The sequence below is a fragment of the Medicago sativa genome, chromosome 2 (genome assembly GCF_051527215.1).
Source record: "Medicago sativa cultivar Bolivia chromosome 2, Bolivia_mono, whole genome shotgun sequence".
In the NCBI taxonomy this organism is placed as follows: domain Eukaryota; kingdom Viridiplantae; phylum Streptophyta; class Magnoliopsida; order Fabales; family Fabaceae; genus Medicago; species Medicago sativa.
In genome coordinates this window covers 5,101,382-5,120,282 of record NC_140750.1, presented here as the reverse complement: position 1 = coordinate 5,120,282, position 18,901 = coordinate 5,101,382, and the positions used below count along the sequence as shown (strand labels likewise).

Below are 18,901 nucleotides of genomic sequence, written 5' to 3'. Positions count from 1 at the left end.
GAGTTTAGGTTTTGTGTGTATTTTTTGAAATTTCGAAATTTTCATTAGTATTTTTTCCGGGAATTTTTGTGTATTTATAAACCGGAAATTTTTGTGTATTATTTTTTTTTTAAACAGAAAGGGTGGGAAAAGAACCACCCTTAATATATTAAAGAGAAAAAAGATAAGAATTACAAAAAAAGATGGAGGGGATTAAACCAATACCCCATCAATTGACAAATCTAAAGTAGGGAAGCCCTAGTTTGTTTCTAGTAAAATTCTCTCTAATACTATGATGAATATCATTAAACCAGACCAAGTTTCCCAAAGACAGCCCTAAGTTTGGTAACTTATCTGCACAATGATTCCCCTCCCTAAGTTTAATTAAAAAATTTCATTAAAATTTTGAAAATTTCATTTTTCCAGAATTTTTCATTATTTTTCATTTTATTAGATTATTTTATTTTTTTTAATCATTTTTTATTTTTATTAATTTTTCCAAAATTTTTAAATTTTTTCCGTATTTTTTTTTATTTTTCCAGAATTTTTAAATTTTTTTTCCGTATTTTTTCAATTTTTTTCATTTTTATTAATTTTTCAATTTTCCAGATTTTTTTATTAATTTTTCATTTTTCCAAAATTTTTTAATATTTTCAGAATTTTTTTTCAATTTTTTTATTAATTTTTCAATTTTCCTGATTTTTAAAATATTTTTAATTAGATTTTTTTTTATTTAATTAAAAAATTATTAAGTGGCTTTTTTTATTTTTTTTAAATTTAATAATTACCCATGTGGCATGCCACATGGGCATTGACCAGTCAAAATTGGTAAAAAGGACCAAAATCGCAATGGGGCTAAAACATAAGGGGCCAAAATTGTGGTTTTCATACATGGGGGGCCAAAATCGCAACATTTTGAAAGTTAGGGGGGGAAAAGTACCCTTTAGCCTAAAATCAATAAGTCTCTTTGTTGCGGTCATGAGTTAGTACTTCAAACACTAAGATCAACATTTCAAAAGTGAATAATACTTAGAAGTGTGATAAGTGCTCAAAAATGATATATTTCATGTGTTAATTTAGACATTTTAGTGACTTGTTTTGCAAGTTATCTAAAGTAAAGCTACAATTTGATGTAATTATGCCACTTATGCTTTATGTGCCTTACTCTACCCAATTTGTGCTAGAAAATGCAAGCAAGGACCAAGGAATCACCATTCTGAGCAAAGACCAACTCGCTTAAACTAGAAAACTCCAAAGAATGCAAAGGATCACACGCTTGCAGCAAGCCAGAAGCGAGATTCACAACAAAGGCCAACTCGCAGAAGCGAGTGCAAAGGTTTAAATCTTCCAAAATGCTAGGAGGGATAATGTCACCACATGTTGTAGTTGTAGAGCTAGAGCCTTCAATATTACACTTAACCCAATAAGCTAGAGAGGATGCTAAGAGCATAAATATCGGTTGAAAAACAACCGTGTCTTTACTGATCTTTGCTGAAGTTGTCAGAAAAACATGGCACTTGGCTTTGAAAAGTGACTTTAATTGTTGCCATCGTTCCTATACAGTACCACCGTGGTATAAGTTGTGTTGGAATAAAAAAACATATAAATCACAAATAACACATACATGTTGGATTGTGATTGATAGTTGTGAATTTAGTGGGACCCATTTTAGAGTTTTGGATTAGTGGTATGGATATTTAAAAATTGTAGTTGAGTGGTTTAAATAATTGAGAAGTGTGAAGTAATATAATATATTGAGTGGGGTCCATTTATGCTACCAATATGAGTGGCATGGATGTGGATGCTCTAAGGCACCTCTTGAAGGAGTTTTAGGAGGATGAGTAGTGACTTCAAAAGAATAGGTATCAACATTGGTTAAATTATGATAAACACTTGAAATAACCATGTTTTTTGCTGATTTCCAAGATATGTATTTGTTGTTCAATTGGATTTTATTGTGAGATTGCCCAACAATATTAACAATGTTACTCACATTTATGGGTGACAAGTTTCTGCTGCGGATGTTTAAAATGAAATTTATTGAGCTAGTAGTATCGATGGTGCAAGAAATTTTAATTGAATTTTGAGAAACTCCAATGGCAAGTTCTATTACCTTGGAGGCCAATTTTTCATGGTTTAAATCTTGTCTTCATTTGGAGAGAAGCTTTATTTGGATTTTAATTGAGTGAAATTTATATATTTTGAGCTGGTGTATAGATGAGGGTTCAAGTTTGTTTCCCATTGGTTTTTTTTTACTTTTGTACATTAAAAAGAAAAAAGAGCTATGAAAAATTAAAAAAAAAAAATAAGAAAAAAGGTCCCACCGAGACTTGAACTCGGGTTACTGGATTCAGAGTCCAATGTCCTAACCGCTAGACCATGGGACCACGGCTGATAGATTAACCCAATATATTATTATTTTTCTTCGAAAAGTCTGAAGCTTCAACCTTTCTTACCCATGTACTCACTCTTATAATAAATAGCATCAAAGGTCAAGTTATCTCATCTCATACGTATAGAGAAACCAACTGTATAGCTGACATGTTGGCTAATTTAGTTCATTCTCTTAATTTAGGTTTTCATATTTTTTTATTCTCCACTTCCGTTAGTAGTTAATTTGTCAAAAATATTATTGGTGTTTTAAGTTAGGGACTTCGGCTCTCCTTTGTATAAAAATTATAGAAGAGTGCATCTATTTAGAGAGCTTCGTCTCTCAACATGTGGCTCTTAGAAAATGTAACGGTGTTTTTCCATCATATTGATAATTTGAAGGGACACGACTCTTAAATAAAAGGTATATTGAACCAACATGGATTTTGATTTTTTTTTACACTCATCAAATATCGTTTATCCATTCAGTCCCCGTTTGATTGAGATTATTCTCAATACAAAATAAAAAAATTACGGTTAAAATTGATTTTTAGTTTTAGCATCTCTAAAATTGATTTTTAGAGATTTTTAACAATATTTTTTTTTAATATATTAAACAATAATTCATTTCAACTGCACTTCTATACAAACAAAGCTCACTTTAAAATGCCGAAACCAAAACCACTGCCCATCAGACCTGTCACAAAGTTGCAATTGCAATAGTAATAAACATATAATCTAACGGTGCATACAAAAACTAAAACAAACTTAACAGAGCAAGAATAGAAAGGGAAAAAAATATTGTCTATTTCATATATTATTATTTACAATAAAAACAACAATTTCTATGTTGATGTCTGTGCTGCTGCTCACTAACCTATACAAATATCAAAGACTAAACCAAAATTCCAAATCAAGAATGAATCATCTCACTCCAACTATAACCACAATTTAAATAATCCTTCTATCAAGTGTCAAAGAGGCCATGTTAGAAAATTTCACTATTTCTGCTGTCACCAAAAAAGCAACTTACAATGACGCCAGCTCCCAAGGAAAAAATTACCATTTCAAAAAATTAAAATTATATTTTCTATGTATGCCTAATCACATCATGAACAAGTATTTTAAATCATCCACTGTAAGGCGAGTTTGACGGCCACTAGTTCCATCCTCTCCAAATGCAGATGCAACCATTGCTCTCTTCTTTTGCTGCAAATGTATAAAAGATCACTTCAAGCGTCAACAACGATCATATTGTACATGCAATTCGCAAAAAAAGAAACAACAAAATGCAAAAATGTGCAGGCACCAGAAACTAAAATAACCAAATGCAACGTTATAAGTGAGAAGCATGGAGGCATCATTGAAAGATAAACTCTAGAGAATATATTGAGCAACAGCACAAAATTAACATGGTTTGCAATGAAACAAGTATAATTGGCCAAATTCTATAATGATTACCGTTGTAATTTTTGTCTGAAGTTATATATGAGCAAATGACGCTGACCTTAAGCCCAAGATTACCAAGGTGTATAAGAGGAGGCCCAAAAGGTGTGACCCTGATCAGAATCGCAAGAGACAGTGTGTATCTTAACTAACAACATAGTTGGTGATAGTGGTGGGAGTATATGTGTATCAGTGCAAGGCTGCCTAGAAATCAGTTGGGGCTAAAGAGAAAATAGGCTTCTCGAATTGCCTGATAGGTGGTTAAAAATTCAGACCTGAATTTCCATATTAATATAGTTGACTTCTTATTTTTACCTATTATAATTTTGGGTACCTATTAGCATATTTTATAGGAAAGGGGTTATCTTGAACAGTAAAACATTACTTCAAAGAAATTGTTAATTTTGTGCCAGACTGCAATGAATGTATGTGTATCCTCATCAATAGAGTGCATACACTAAAAACTCATTTATAACTGTATTAATCAGGCAGAATGTGTGTCTCCCCATCAATAGAGTGCATATACTAAAAATTCATTTATAACTGTATTATCAGGCAGCAGCAGATACTTAATAAAAAAAAATCAGGCAGCAGATAAACTTCCTTGCATTGAGATTTATTTATCTTTTCATACTTAAATAATAACTGTACAACTTCAAAACTGTTTAATTCAAAAGATGCGCCGAAGCAGAATGCCTCCATTCAAGAATCAAGTGTAATGCATAAATGCACACTACCACAGGCAAATTATTACTAAGCAAACATAGCCCACAAAATAAAAGAAACCAGAACAAGGTTAAACAGAAACATTCAAACACTGATCTTCAGCATTAAAACTTCCTTCCAAAAACATTACCTTTTTAACTTGTTTCTCAAAATTGTAAAAATCAAAAAACCAACCATATCAAAATATTCATATATCTGCTACTCAATAATTTATAAATTTAGAAAGTGTGCACCATCCTATATAAAACTGCGACAATATAAACTACATTCGTCAGGAAAATGAAATTAGCAGCTTCATGGAACCAAGAAAAATACCTGCAGAGCTAAAATACGGTCTTCAACTGTATCTTTGACAGTTAACCGCAAAACTGTAACCGGACGAGTCTGTCCAATTCGATGAGCTCTGTCTATGGCTTGATCTTCAGTTGTAGGATTCCACCATAGATCTAGCATGAGAACGTGGCATGCTGCCACCATGTTCAGACCAAGACTAGCAGCCTTCAAAGACATTATCATAACAGATACCTGAAAGACAACAGATCCAGCTTACCAAAATATATACTTATTCAAGACACAAAAAGAACCATATATTATCATTTTCTAGGTGAGGTTGGCTCACTCACAAAACTTATGACATGAAAAAGCAAGAACTTCAGTCATTGATATTATTATCTATGACTTTACAAACCTCAGGGAGTGTGTTAAAATCTTTAACAGCTTTATCTCTAGCGAGGACTGACATTGTTCCGTCAAGTCTTCTATACTGAATTGAAGAATCCTTAAGACATGCTTCAAGTAAATCTAGCATGCCAGTCCACTGAGAAAACACTATAGCTTTCTCCCCAAGAGAACCAACTGAATCATTAGAGCTTTTCTCCATAAACACGGCTTTCTTTTCTGGAGTATCACTAATGGATTTTCCATTATCGGCAGAAGTGGAGCTGCAATCAGAACTTTCCCTAGAAGAGCTCTGCACATGACTTCTTTGGGAAGTATGACATTGTGGCTTAGACAATGACTGCAACACCTCAAGTGCAGCCCTTATTTTTGAAGAATCACAAGGCTGAGTCTTAGAACAAGGTTCAGAATCCTCAACCGCAGAACCAAGTAAATGATCACAAGCCGGATCAGATATAGAAGTGTTCAGTGTGGCTTTGGGAAAGACCGCAGACATGTTAAGTCGAGTTTTGCAGTTTGTAGCAGGGCACTGATTGTCCTCACCAGTTAGATGTTCACAGATGCACTGATTACAGAAAACATGACCACAGACCGAGACAACAGCTTCTTCAGGAGCATCCTGCATAGAACCATGTGATAAGAATGTTAAAACAGAGAAGACAATGTACCACAATACATTTTGGCAAGAGATATGATCAATCAAGATGATGTATTAGTTAAAGAATACCGGGGTGGGTGGGGGGAGGGGTGTTAAAACAAGAGGTTTTGAAAGAAAGAAAAAAAATCCATCTTTCTATCTATCTTGAAAAGCAAAGAGAAACAGAAAACAAGTATCCACTGAGTTTTTTCCACCTTTTTCAATTACTCCCACCCACCCAAAAAATAATACCTAACGACATCCCACCCACCCAAAAAATAATACATAACGACAACAATTATTTTGTAAGCAAAGTGAAAAAGGATACAAGTAATTGAAATATTTGGGTTGTTATTTGCACTGTACCGAAAGTAAGACGTAGGACTCATTTGCATAGCTGTGGTATTAGAATAAACAGACACATAAGATAAGCTTATGTATTGAATTGAGTAATTAGTGGAATAACACTACCTCAAATCATATCATCTTTGTTTCTCTTTTCACTCTAAAAATTACATTTTTCTCAACATAAAAAGTACCCATGCAGAGAGTCTAATGCATGTACCCTAGCAGTCAGAACAACCAATATATATTTATAATATAAAAGCATGAGGAAACATACATTACAGATACCGCAGAGGGCCAAGGAAGCCTCTAAACATTTTAAAAGAAATAACTGTTTTTCCCGAGGAAGCTGCATTGCCGTTTCAACTGAAGATTTCCATAGAGTAGTAGAATTGTAACGCTTGACAAGCAGAGGGTGGTCGCAAGCTTGTCTAAGGCGCAAAAGCATCAATAAAATGTTCACATAGTTTTGCTTCACAGTACCAGCATCAGCATATTCCTATCACATGCATGCCAAAGCAAAACTCAATACGGGTTTCAATGAAAATAAGTTACAAACAGCCATCCTCTCGCTGTGAAAATAAACAAAGATTTTGAGTATCAAACCTTTCAAAGAACTAAGGATAGATCATACCTGAAACTGTGCACGTGAATCAGCCTCCAGCTTGGAATAGAAATCACGTTCCTCCTGTGAAAATTCCACTTTTCTCAACTCCACAGATTTAGGTGGCAAGGATATAATAGGTTCCCCGTCAAGAAGTGTGCCTACAGCAAATGATCATACTTGCAAGGTCACAAACAAATTTCAATCGAATGCTAGTGGCAGCCATTCAATTGGATGAATTCTTGCATAATAAATTGCTAATGGTGCAGGAAAAGAAAAATGTCTATCATCAAAACCTGATCTGAATTCAAACTCTATCACATAGATGGGGCTAAGTGTATAGTTAAGGAAGTAATAGATATCACAACAAGAATGGTTATTTTGTCGGAGAGAGGACAAACACGGATAATAACTAACTTACTGATGCGGTGATTTAAAATTCTTGCATGCAAGTCTTACCTTTTGTCCGACGTAACATGATCGTCTTTAAGACAGCTTGTAGCTTTCTATACCCTTTTGATGGATTTCTATTGATAGGAATCTTGATGGTAGAACAGAATGATGTGTACACGGCATAAGGATCATATCTTAGAAATCTAAAGTAACTGTAGAGATCATCAATTGCATTCTGGATTGGAGTCCCAGACAAGCACCATCTGCGCTTAGCTCGGAGACCCCAACAAGCCCTTGCAACTTGAGTTCTGTGATTCTTTATACTTTGGGCCTCATCCAAGACAACTCTAAACCAGGCTACTTTTGCAAGAGGACGTGCAGCAGCCTCAAGCATCATGCTGTTCAAAGCCTTCTTGCTGCTTTTAGAACTAGGAGGGCATTTTCTTTTCCTATTCGGCACAGCATGATCTTCATAAATTCCTTTTTCTTTGTCATCTTTATCATCTTTGTCAACCAGAGGCTGCTTAGGGACCTCCATGCTAACAATTGAATAAGTTGTCAAAACAACATCATACTTGGCAAGCTCATAGGGATCTTTGGTTCGACTGCTTCCATGGTACACAAGCACGGAGAGATTTGCTTTGCAGGTTACTTTATTATGCAGCTCGTCGGCCCACTGTCGCAGAACACTAGTTGGACAAACAACAAGGGTTCCCGCAGATGGCCTGCCCTTTGCATGCACTGACAAATTAGCACTTGTGGTTGCATTTCTATTGGATGTATCTTGACACACAGTAGATTCCTTCTTCACTAAACCATTCTCAGGAAGTGGGTCATCATCCAAGTCCATGGTTTGTAATACACTTTTCTGGTCATTATTGCACGTCTTAAGTAATGGAGGCCTTTCCTTTAGTATTAAAGCAATAGTTGACACTGTTTTCCCAAGACCCTGCAGAAAAAAGCTATTAAATCAATCAAGTGATTCACAAGGAAATCGCATACTTCTTGTTGACAGCCAATAACCACTGCAGAATGACAACAGAGCACTGACCTGATCATCAGCAAGAATTCCTCCGGAACAGTATAAACTTGATGTTTCCTTCTGAACCATCCATGATAAGGCAATTTTCTGACACAATAACTTCTATCAGTAGGATGACCCAAAGATACAGAGTAAGCAAGTCATCGGGATATCAAAAGAAAAATTAGAAGGATCACAGCAACACACCAAACCGATTCACACGGGTCTTTTTGCAATCAACCAACAATATATAACTTGAAAAAGAAAGCAAACATCTGATGCAACAATATCCAATTCCGTCTTGGGGGAAAAACACATTAGTTTAAAAAATTTAGTAACAATTTGTTATCAGATCAAATAATTAATGAAACTAGAATTGATATCTGAGCTAACACCACCTTTCAACTTTCTTATCTTAAAAAACAAAGGCATCTAAACTTTATAGAGGTCAGAACTTTTGACAAAAACCAGAACACCACTAACTATCGGTTGCTAGGCCCATATGGTTACTTGGATTACTGAGGGCTCTGCTACAGGAAATGATAAAAGGCAGAGAGAATGAGGGAGAAGTTATAAAGTTATCCATAAGGATTTGGAGGTTAGGATAGGGAAGAGGTAGACCCTTAAAAGGCACTGCAATAATCATTGATACAATTCAATCATTAATAAGATGAATAAATCATAAAACAATGTTCCATTTTCAGTTTTACTAGCAAATTCCAGATCCAGACCATCAAATCCACATTCCCGTTTGTTTTAATTTGAAAACAGATATACGGGTATAGGAAAACTAAATGCACCTATAACTTGCAAGAACTTCTTAAAAAAGACTACATGAAAAAATTTAAAAGATTGAACTTGTAAAGTAACCTGGTGACGTAAAAGAGGAACAGCCAGCAGTCCATCTGGTGGAGTAACTTCTGACTTTGGCTGAGCTATATCCTGCAATCAACCACAGAAGTTAGTTCTCTCAAGTTTCAGACACATAGAACATGGTAAACAAATATAATATGCGAGACAAACTGTACTAAGTCATACTAATAAGTTTTAAGTTAGGCAAGAAAGGAGGGAAACAACAACACATTCGAATTCTTTTTATGACCCCACCCAACCCCAAAAAAGGCACATCCTACACAAGACATGCAAACAATTATATCACAAAGCAAATGAGATAGCAATATTTTAAATCATACATGCATTATACTCCAAATTCTATCAATTCATATTCCTCTCAGTCCGAAAACAATTATCAAAAAACAAAAAATGAATTGACATTTGACATCATTACTAAAAAAACAGGAGCAGAATAAGGTGTGCATGTAAACAGAATACTCTAGCAATTGCCAAAGTAAAAGTGCCAACCTGCAAAGCAGCTCGTAATATGTACTGCTCGTCGCGTGCCTTTGGTCTTGTGCCTCCTGCCATGTAAGGTTGGGTATAATCAAATCTAGAAGATTGCGACATATTAAGGGAATTGAATTCGGCAGATCGACTTGTAGGTGCAGGGTGACTGATGTCTTCAATAATGCAAACATCACAGTCATCTTCATCATTGGATCCCTCAGTACTTCTTTTGGAAAGTTGAGAATCAATACTTATACATTCGCTTGGTTTACTCTCTAGTTCACTCATACTACAATTATACTGATTCCCATTGGTAATTGATGCTCGGGCAATAGATAGAGATTTGTCTAAGGATCTGAAATTCAAATTTCCTATGTTTCCTGGAAATTTATTAGCAGTTTCACCAATAAGATCTTGGTAATAATTGGCATCCTCAGTTGTTACAATTGCATCACTATCCTCCACCTTGAAAAAATCGTAATTCTGATATCCAGAGGTAGGGAAAATACCAGGTAATTGTTTCACCTCTAGACCAGCATTGTCATTGTGAATAGTATTTTGGTAAGGCATAACCATTTCATCCCCTTCAGCTTTGACATTAAATGACTGGCCTTCACTAGAAATATATGGAACACAAGATGATTGTTGCACTGATTCACCGTCTTCAAATTTAGCATTACCAGGAAAAAATGAAGGATATTCATTATTTACTGGCATATATTGACTGTCGTGAAATGGGATCCGACCGATAGGGCTCAGATGCATGCCACCAATCATATTAGTAGTATCAGTTAAGCATTCCATTTTTTCAACCTTCATATTCCTCACCAGCTCTTCATTTTTCCAGAATTCAGAACCAACACCATTAGGAAAATAACCAGAACTGCCGGTAACAACAGGTCTAACATCTATACCCTGGTAACAATTCAAAGATGAATAGTAGCCACTAAAATCACTAGGAACATCGGAACCTTGACAAAAAATAGAATCAGCTGAATTTCCAAAATGTGTAGGTATGTCAACATCCACAAACGGCATTTCAAAGGATGTACAGGAGTCATTTTCTGGCTGCCTAGAAACTCCGATTGTGTCTTTCAAAGCTGTTCCATAATCTTCAAAAGTTCCATCAACATTCTCAATGATAGAGCTGTGTGAAGCATCTGCAAGTAGAACAATTAATCAAACTATTGCCCAAGCTTCAGATATGACAGATAAGAAATAAACTTATGGGGGCGTTTGTTTTGGGGAAACACAAAGTATTCCAAGGAATAACATACCCGGGAATGAAAATATGAAAATTTGATTCATGGGTATTGGTTAAAAAAAGTGTTTGACAAATAACTTGACATTCCTGGGAAAATTGGAAGTTACAATTTTGTTTTTTTAAAATCTATGCAGAATATCATGGGAATGCACATTCCCATCTCTTTTCATGGGAATAAGTTCATGGGAATAATGGAAGTTATGGGAAGTTACTTCATTCCCAGGAACCTTTATACCCAGGAATATTTTTTTCTCTACCTCATAACAAACATAGGTATAATCATTCCCTAGCCATGTATTCCCGGGAATGTCATTCTAAACCTTGAAACAAACACCCCCTATGAAATAATGATGGAAATGAAATGATAAGCCAGTAAAGATTTTGCATACGTTCAGATTCCACATCATCTACCACATGCTTGATTTGGCTATAATTGTCATCCTTCCAAAGACTCGGGTTCGAATTATCTCCACAAAGAGTTACAGTATTTGAATTTGCCTCAGCAAAACTTGTGCCCACAATGTAAGAAGGCATCTCATGTTCAGAAACTCCTGCCTTTTCTGCATAGCAAGTTTCATCACTTTCAGCAACAGAGAACGAGTCCCTGTAACCACCAGCAAAAACATTTGGGGAAGAGCAGGTCCGTGATGAAGGTCCCTGGTTTTCATGTTCGAAGTCAAGCAAGGAATTCTCTGCAGAATCAGATAAATGAATTGAGCCCCGGATCTCAGAATCTTATTCATCTTACCATAATCGTTAACAGCCTATGGCTGAACCTACCAAAGTCTAGTCTAGGAAAAAGTGCTTATTCAAACACACTTGAGAGCCTAGGCAATAACAATCTGCTCTAACATATTAACAACTACGTATTACACATGCAAAATTCAGAAAGAAAATAAACTCAAGAAAATTCCTAACCCTCAACTTAGAGGGACCAGTTACAACCTATGAGGACAAGAATCAATGACACCGCAAAAAAGGGCTCAGAAGTTTACATACCATTTTGAAGTAAAAAATTATCATGGATCCCAGATTCACCAGGTGAAACGTCTTTCAATGAAGAATCCTCCGGACTACTCTGCAACATTATATCCAGAAAATTATTAAAATTGGTGAGGTCAGATGAAAATTTAAATAGAGACAGCAGGAATGGTATATTTTCAAAGAGGAGCATAAAGTAACATAAGCTGTGACTTCCTGATCTCCATACAGGACATTAAGCTCTTTTCTCTAAGAGAATCTACACTGACTACTTACCCAGCACATCCAAAATTTAACTAAAATTAATGAGTGACACGACACAACATAAAATTGTAAAATAAATATCAATTGTCCTTCTACATTACAATAAGGAACTAGACCAAAGGTACAGGAAAAATGTAACAATTTCTTCATGTAAATGGTGTAAAGATGAAGACATTCAAACCAGCAGAAGCAATTCAAGGAATCTTTCATCTTTTAAATATCAAAGATGGCTTTCAGGATAGGGATTTTAAAACTCCGGACGTTCCTCCAATTTTAGTAAAACAGGTTTGACTACAGTAACAACAATTCGAATCTCCGACAAAGTATGACTTGAATTTTTTTATAAAAAAATTGCACTGGATTTTTCTACGAAACAAGGGCTTGTTAGGATTGGCTTATTTGAGCTTATCTACTAACCTAAGTTTTGTGACTGTTTGGGAGAATTTATAAAAAAAAAATTAAAAAATAGCTAATGACATTTTTCATAAGCTTTTTCAGCTCATTTTCATAAGTTCTTCAAGATAACTTGAAAATAGCTTATAGCATACACAAAAAAATCGACTTTATTTTATCCCCTGCTGTAAAAACAGCTTATGTATGCTTATACATAAGCACTTTCATGATAATCACTTGTGCTATAAGCTGAAAATAATTTGTTTATACATAAGCGCTTATCGTGATATGCGTTTGTGCTATAAGCTGTTTATCCAAACAGGGCTTAAACCAATTCAGAGCTACTTATTCAGTGTCTACATACATAAATTAATGTGCCTAAAATGTCCAAAGTTGTAACACTCATGATGAAAAACTTAGACAAAATATAAAATAGATATTTACGAGAATCAGCCAATAGTTTCCATTTTCCATTTATTATCCGTGTTGTTAAATAACAGCTATATCGGCGCTATACTGCTATAGCATAGCATAGCAGAATTTGGACAAACCACTATTGTTCCGCAATAGTGCTGTTAAGTACAAAATGATTTCAAATAGCTACTATTGAATAGCCGAATTTTGAAAATCTACTATTTTCCGCTACCCGCAATTGACAAACATTGTTTATCATAGTAAAAATCCAATCTTGCAAATATAATTACAATTTACAAATCAAAACGCAAAAGGAAACCAATTTAACAGTAAAATTTCAAAAAACAAACTGCAAATCCAATAATCCTACTGAATGAATGAAAAAATATACATGCAAGTACAATCAAAGCGTGAATAGTTGAATTCCACAACCCAATCGTAATTCACAGTGACCCTACCTCTGAAGGAACACAATCTTCATCAAGAACGCTGAGAAACGATTCAATATCCATTGCAAGCTTTTCATCATCGGAATCATCGTCAGCAAACAGTGTGGGAAATGGAAATCCTTCATCCGCCATGTTGAATTGAAATCAAAACCCTAATTCGCTTTTTCCAAAACTCGAAACTGATTCACGAAATCTAAAAGTAACGACGCGTTGAATCGCATTCTCCGAAGAGACCAAAGCGAGAAAGAGAATGGATTGAGGCAATTTCGTGAAGAATCAATGGAGGTTTCTGAGAAGGTTCGTGATGTGAATTTGCGACTTTTTGTTTAGAGAGAGAAAGTTTTTAGAGAGAGAAAGGAAAAAAGAAGACAAAGTTGAATCGTGGATTGTGTCAAGTTAGGTTTAAATAGGGTTTGGGGTACGTAAGAGGGTGCGCATGTTAAGAGATGTGCGTATGTTATAGTAAGCGCGCGGTTATGAATAAATCAATCAATACGACGTCGTTTTAGTGGCTGCTATAACTGCTGTGTTACTAGGAGTTGGATTCCTCATTTTCGAATTTTCCATTTCTCATCTCATTTTCTAGTGTCTATCTTTTTCTTTTTTTACCTTTTTTTTTTTTACGGTTTTATTTTACATTGATGTGGTCTTTTTATTGTACATTGAATTTTGAATTATTTTTTATTTGGTCATTAATAAATTACGTTTAAATTAAGGAAATTGTTATTAGATTTTTACTTAATTTCTATTTTGTTGGTATCATTAATTAAAATTTATTTTTTTTATGAAGCCAAAAGCACAATGTATATTATATTGAATATAAAAACATATAAAGCACAATAAGTGTCCAATACTTATGAAAACAATGTATCAATATACACAGAATAAATCGTCCAAAATCCGTCATTACATTTTAGTGTAACCAAGACAAGATGACGGATTGGACCACCAAGAATGCAAATTGTAAAAATAACAAGATTTGTAAGCTTTTAACCACCATCAAGAATGGAGATTGATGCGATCAAGAAGTTGAGCCTGAAAGGCTTGCTTATTGCAAAAAAAAATAAAAATCTAGAGTTGTGCTCTTTCTAAATGACACATGTGCAAGTCAACCAGATCACGTGAAAGTTAAATCGAATTTCGTTCCTAAAGACATTTGTACCACCAAATTGCAGACCATGAGAACTTGTATTAACTGGATGAATGGTAGAAACATTCAACCAACTATAATGATAAATGTAGGCAAAAGCTTTCATCCTTTAAAAAAAAAAAAAGTAGAAGCTTTTAATAGAAAATTGCTAATTGTTAAAAAAAATAGGAAAAATGTTAATTAGTTGCGGTGATGTTTTGTTTTTTCAAGAATATCTTGCAAATAATCTTACACATTTTAAATGTAGAGAAACATAGAATTTTTTGTTTAAACATAATTTTATAATATCAACGTCTTTAAGAAAAATTCAAGTATTGTTTGTACTTTTGAGTTTTGTCCAGCTAAAGGCTTGCTTGCTTATTGTTTGTTAATAAAATTTCTCTATTGTTAAAAAAAAAAAAAAAAAAAGTCACCAACCTTTTTTTAAGGGAGTTGCAAAATTTGTGTGCATGTTAATATTTGAGTAATGCTAGCAACACTCTCTTTTGAACACTCTCTCTAATACTCACTCTCTTGTTGGTCTAAATCATTGAAGGTTTACACTTTGAAAATTGAACCTTCACAAAGTGGTGGGACATGCATTGATTTCATCCAATAAATGAATGAGTGTTAGAGAGAGTCTTGAAAAGTGAGTGTTGTTAACATTCCTCGTTAATATTTATATTAGCACATATTTGTATAAGGTGATAATTTGATCGTAAACGAAATGGCAAGTTGTCTCCGTAAGCATAGCTCAGTTGGCAGAGACATGCATTGTTATATGCAATAGCTGGGGTTCAAACCTCATACACCCTACTTATTCACTTTCAAAAAGGTGAATTCTAGCCACTAGACTGCTTGAAAAAATTAAAATGGCAAGTTTGTTTTGAGGAATATGTAATGGTTGGAATTGGAAATTATATATTATATAGATATCGTTTATTCGTAGTGAAATTGGTATTTTCAAAGTAAATTGTATAGTTGATCGTGTTTTTGGTCTCTATAGAGTTTTTAAATTTTAAGTTTTAGTACTTTTAAAAAATTTGATGGGATTCTCTCAAAAAAATAAATCATCAGCTTTTTTCTCTAAAAAAATATTTCATCGTCATTTATGGTACTTGTTTTTAAGTCAACTCATGTGTATGTTTCATGTTTACTTAAGTGTAGAGACCAAAAGTCGTAGCAGGAAACTTTTGAAGGACCAAAAATTTCTGGAAAAAAAAAATAGAGACAAAAACTATAAATTTGAAAAAATTATAGGGACAATTTAACCTTAAATTATATAAGATGAAAAGAGAATTAAGAATTATATTGTAATTTTACCAACATGTTAGACCAATGGTCGGTTGTAGGTATGTGCAACAATGCCCTTAGCATAACTCAAAATTAGGGGACCTCAAATTAGTGCTCTCTTGTTATAAATTAAAAATAGAGTTAAATATGTTTTCACCCCTATAAAATCACGAGTATTTACGTTTAGTCCTAGTTAAATTTTAATAGTAATTTGAGTCCTAGTAGTGTTGCAGTTGGTAAGAATATTTCTTATTTTAAAAACTTTAAATATCGTAATTTTGTGGGGATTAAAAATATATTTAACCCTTACAGCAATAACAGCAACAACCAAGTCTTATCCCACCAAGTGGGGTTGGCTACATTAATCAAATTGACGTCACATTATTCTACCAAAAAATGTGTCTTTCTCCAACTCGTTTATCTCTAGGTCCTTCATAATAATTTTTCTTATGGTTTTTCCAGGTCAACCCCTACCTACAGTGATCTGACACCCCTCCATCTAAACTATTCTCCTTACTACATAATTCATTTGTCTTCTCTCTACATGTCCAAACCACTAAGTCTAGTTTTAAACCCCACCCCCCTCTCTCTCTCTCCCTGTCTCTCTCTCTCTCTCTCTCTCTCTCTCTCTCTCTCTCTCTCTCTCTCTCTCTCTTCTCTATTTCTAATTATTTCTCGGATTGTTTTACCACACATCCAACATAACATCCTCGTCTCTACTACGTTTACTTTATGTTCGTGTTGGTTATTTATCGTCCAACACTTTGTTTCGTACAACATGGTTGGTCTTACTGTTGTCCGATAAAAAAATTCACTTCAACTTAAAGTGGTACTTTCGTATCATAAAACACACTTGAGGGACTCATCCATTTCGACCACCCAACTTAGGTTTGTTGGTTTGCATCCCCTTTTGTTTCTCCGTCGTTTTGTATTATAGACTCAAGATATTTAAACCATGTAACTTATCGTATGATATGGTCTCCAACTTTCACCTCCACCCTAAAAATGCTTCGCCTTTTGCTAGAATTACTTTTCATATACTTTGTCTTGCTTCTGCTCGAGTGAAAGTCATGTGTTTGTAAGGTTTGTCTTCAACCTTCTCTTCAGTTCTTCCTTCGACTCTCCAAGTAGGAATATATCATATGCAAAAAGAATGCATCTTGGTTCTCACTCTTAGATTTGTTTTGTAAGTACATCCAAAATTATGGTCATAATGCAAGGGCTTAGTATTGAACCTTGGTGCAATCCTATTATTATGGAAAAATCTTTGGTGTCTCCACCTTGTGTCCTCACACTAGTCGAGACCTCCTCATAAATGTTTCTGATAGCTCTGACATAGGTCGCCCTAATACCTTTCTTCCATAGGGTTTTTCACAAAATCTCTTTAGACACTATATCATATTTAACCCTTAAAAGTTTTTTTTTTTTTGTATTTCTAAAAATTATTTTTAAGAAAACTTACTAAAAAAAATAGTATAAGTTATATCAAACTCATTTAATAGAAAGTAAAAGCGTAATATTGACATTCATGGACTTAAATATTCATTATTAGATTATTTTTTTTTAGCAGGGACAACCTCAGTTCATTTCATTCATAATCAAGGAGTACAAAGTAGTTAGCACATGATGAAAATTGTGGGGGCTAGGTTGTGATAAAGAAGTTCCAGCTATGTTATGAGTCACTTTATTTTCTTGTCTCGTAATATACGACACTCTAAAGTCGGGATTTGTAATCAAGATGTTCCTACGGTGAGAAATTATGTATCAAATTCATTAAGGTGTGCTGAATTGTTAAAAGTCGCACATTTTTCTTAAAAAATACATCTCTCGAAAATGATTTTATGAACACTTGTTCAAAATAACTTCTCATTTTAAGCTTCTTAACAAAAATCTCATTTAAAGCCTTCCTTAAAAAATGATTTGTTGAAAAAATTACAGCGAAAAAATAAAACACTAAAAATAATTTTTAAAAACTATAACAAATGGGTCCTTAATATGTAATCTTGAAGTTGTATTTTGATGGTACACGTATACTGCTTCCGTTTAGAGGATTTAAAGTCCAATTTTTAATATTATTTTTTGCTCACGTTGGTTACTAATTTTTTTTAGAGGATTTAAAGTCCAATCTTTAATATTATTTTTTGCTCATGTTTGTTATTAATATTTTTTTTAGAGAATTTAAAGTCTAATCTTTAACATTATTTTTTGCTCATGTTTGTTACTAATCTTTTTTTTAGAGGATTTAAAGTCCAATCTTTACCATTATTTTTTGCTCATGTTTGTTAAAATTGATCAAAGGCTAAGGAAGACTTATATTAATAAAATAAAATAAAATAATAATATGGAAATACTGCTTTTTGTGTAAGGGATATGAAAATACTTGGCAATCTTTGTCGGTTGTATTGAGGGAAACAACACAGACTGCTTTTTGTGTAAGGGATATGAAAATACTTGACAATCTTTGTCGGTTGTATTGAGGGGAACAACACAGATGTACAACATAAAAGCGGCTGATAAAAATGTAACATGAGTTTTTATTTTGTGCTAGTTTTTTTGTGAGATTGACTAGTAACATACCCGTGCATCCGCACGGGTACTGGTTGGTCGTGGATGATTTTTTGTAGTTAGAACTTGACATTATGCATTTGTTAACATTTTAAATTTAAACCATTTAAAAGTTAATTATTACTCCCTCCGGTCCTTTTTACAAAAGACGAATGGGTCAACTAAAGTTGATGTATTTGGTTCAAAATGTAGACCAAATACATCAACTTTAGTTGACCCATTTGTCTCTGTAAAAAGGACCGGAGGGAGTATTAACTTTGTCCCATAAATAAAAGTTAGTTTAGTCAATGACAACTTATCTGGTGCATTTGAGTTAATTCTTAAGTTATATTAGTGAGAACTTTTGAAGTGCGTGATAGTTTAATTTAAGACAAATACTATGGTACATTCAAAAATTCGAGTGTCCCGGTACACCAGGTTCATAAATTAATAGTTAAATAAATTTTTTTAGAATTTTTTATTTCTATCATTTATATTTATAATAACTAAATCTTATTTACTCAAAATTTCAATGAAATAAAATTTAGTTTGATATGTGGTTACGGAGGTAAAAGAGGGTTAAGAGGGACGATTAGTGACATGGATTAGCAATCCACATGTTATTTT

General features: G+C 33.8%; 1 protein-coding gene and 1 non-coding gene across 2 annotated transcripts; both read right to left on the bottom strand.

Moving 5' to 3' along the window:
* Nucleotides 1-2,294: 2,294 nt before the first annotated feature.
* Nucleotides 2,295-2,366, bottom strand: TRNAQ-CUG (transfer RNA glutamine (anticodon CUG)). The gene has a single exon. It is a non-coding gene; the product is annotated as a tRNA-Gln (tRNA).
* A 766-nt stretch (nucleotides 2,367-3,132) lies between these two features.
* On the bottom strand, nucleotides 3,133-13,684 carry LOC146943856 (helicase-like transcription factor CHR28). Its single transcript, XM_085742154.1, has 12 exons — nucleotides 13,318-13,684; nucleotides 11,807-11,885; nucleotides 11,197-11,499; nucleotides 9,562-10,703; nucleotides 9,070-9,141; nucleotides 8,230-8,307; nucleotides 7,245-8,127; nucleotides 6,816-6,946; nucleotides 6,459-6,680; nucleotides 5,210-5,818; nucleotides 4,837-5,046; nucleotides 3,133-3,558 (listed from the first exon to the last, which is right to left on the bottom strand). The coding sequence occupies exons 1-12, from the start codon at nucleotides 13,438-13,440 to the stop codon at nucleotides 3,454-3,456; spliced, it is 3,957 nt and encodes a 1,318-aa protein (XP_085598280.1). The 5' UTR covers nucleotides 13,441-13,684; the 3' UTR covers nucleotides 3,133-3,453.
* Nucleotides 13,685-18,901: the final 5,217 nt, after the last annotated feature.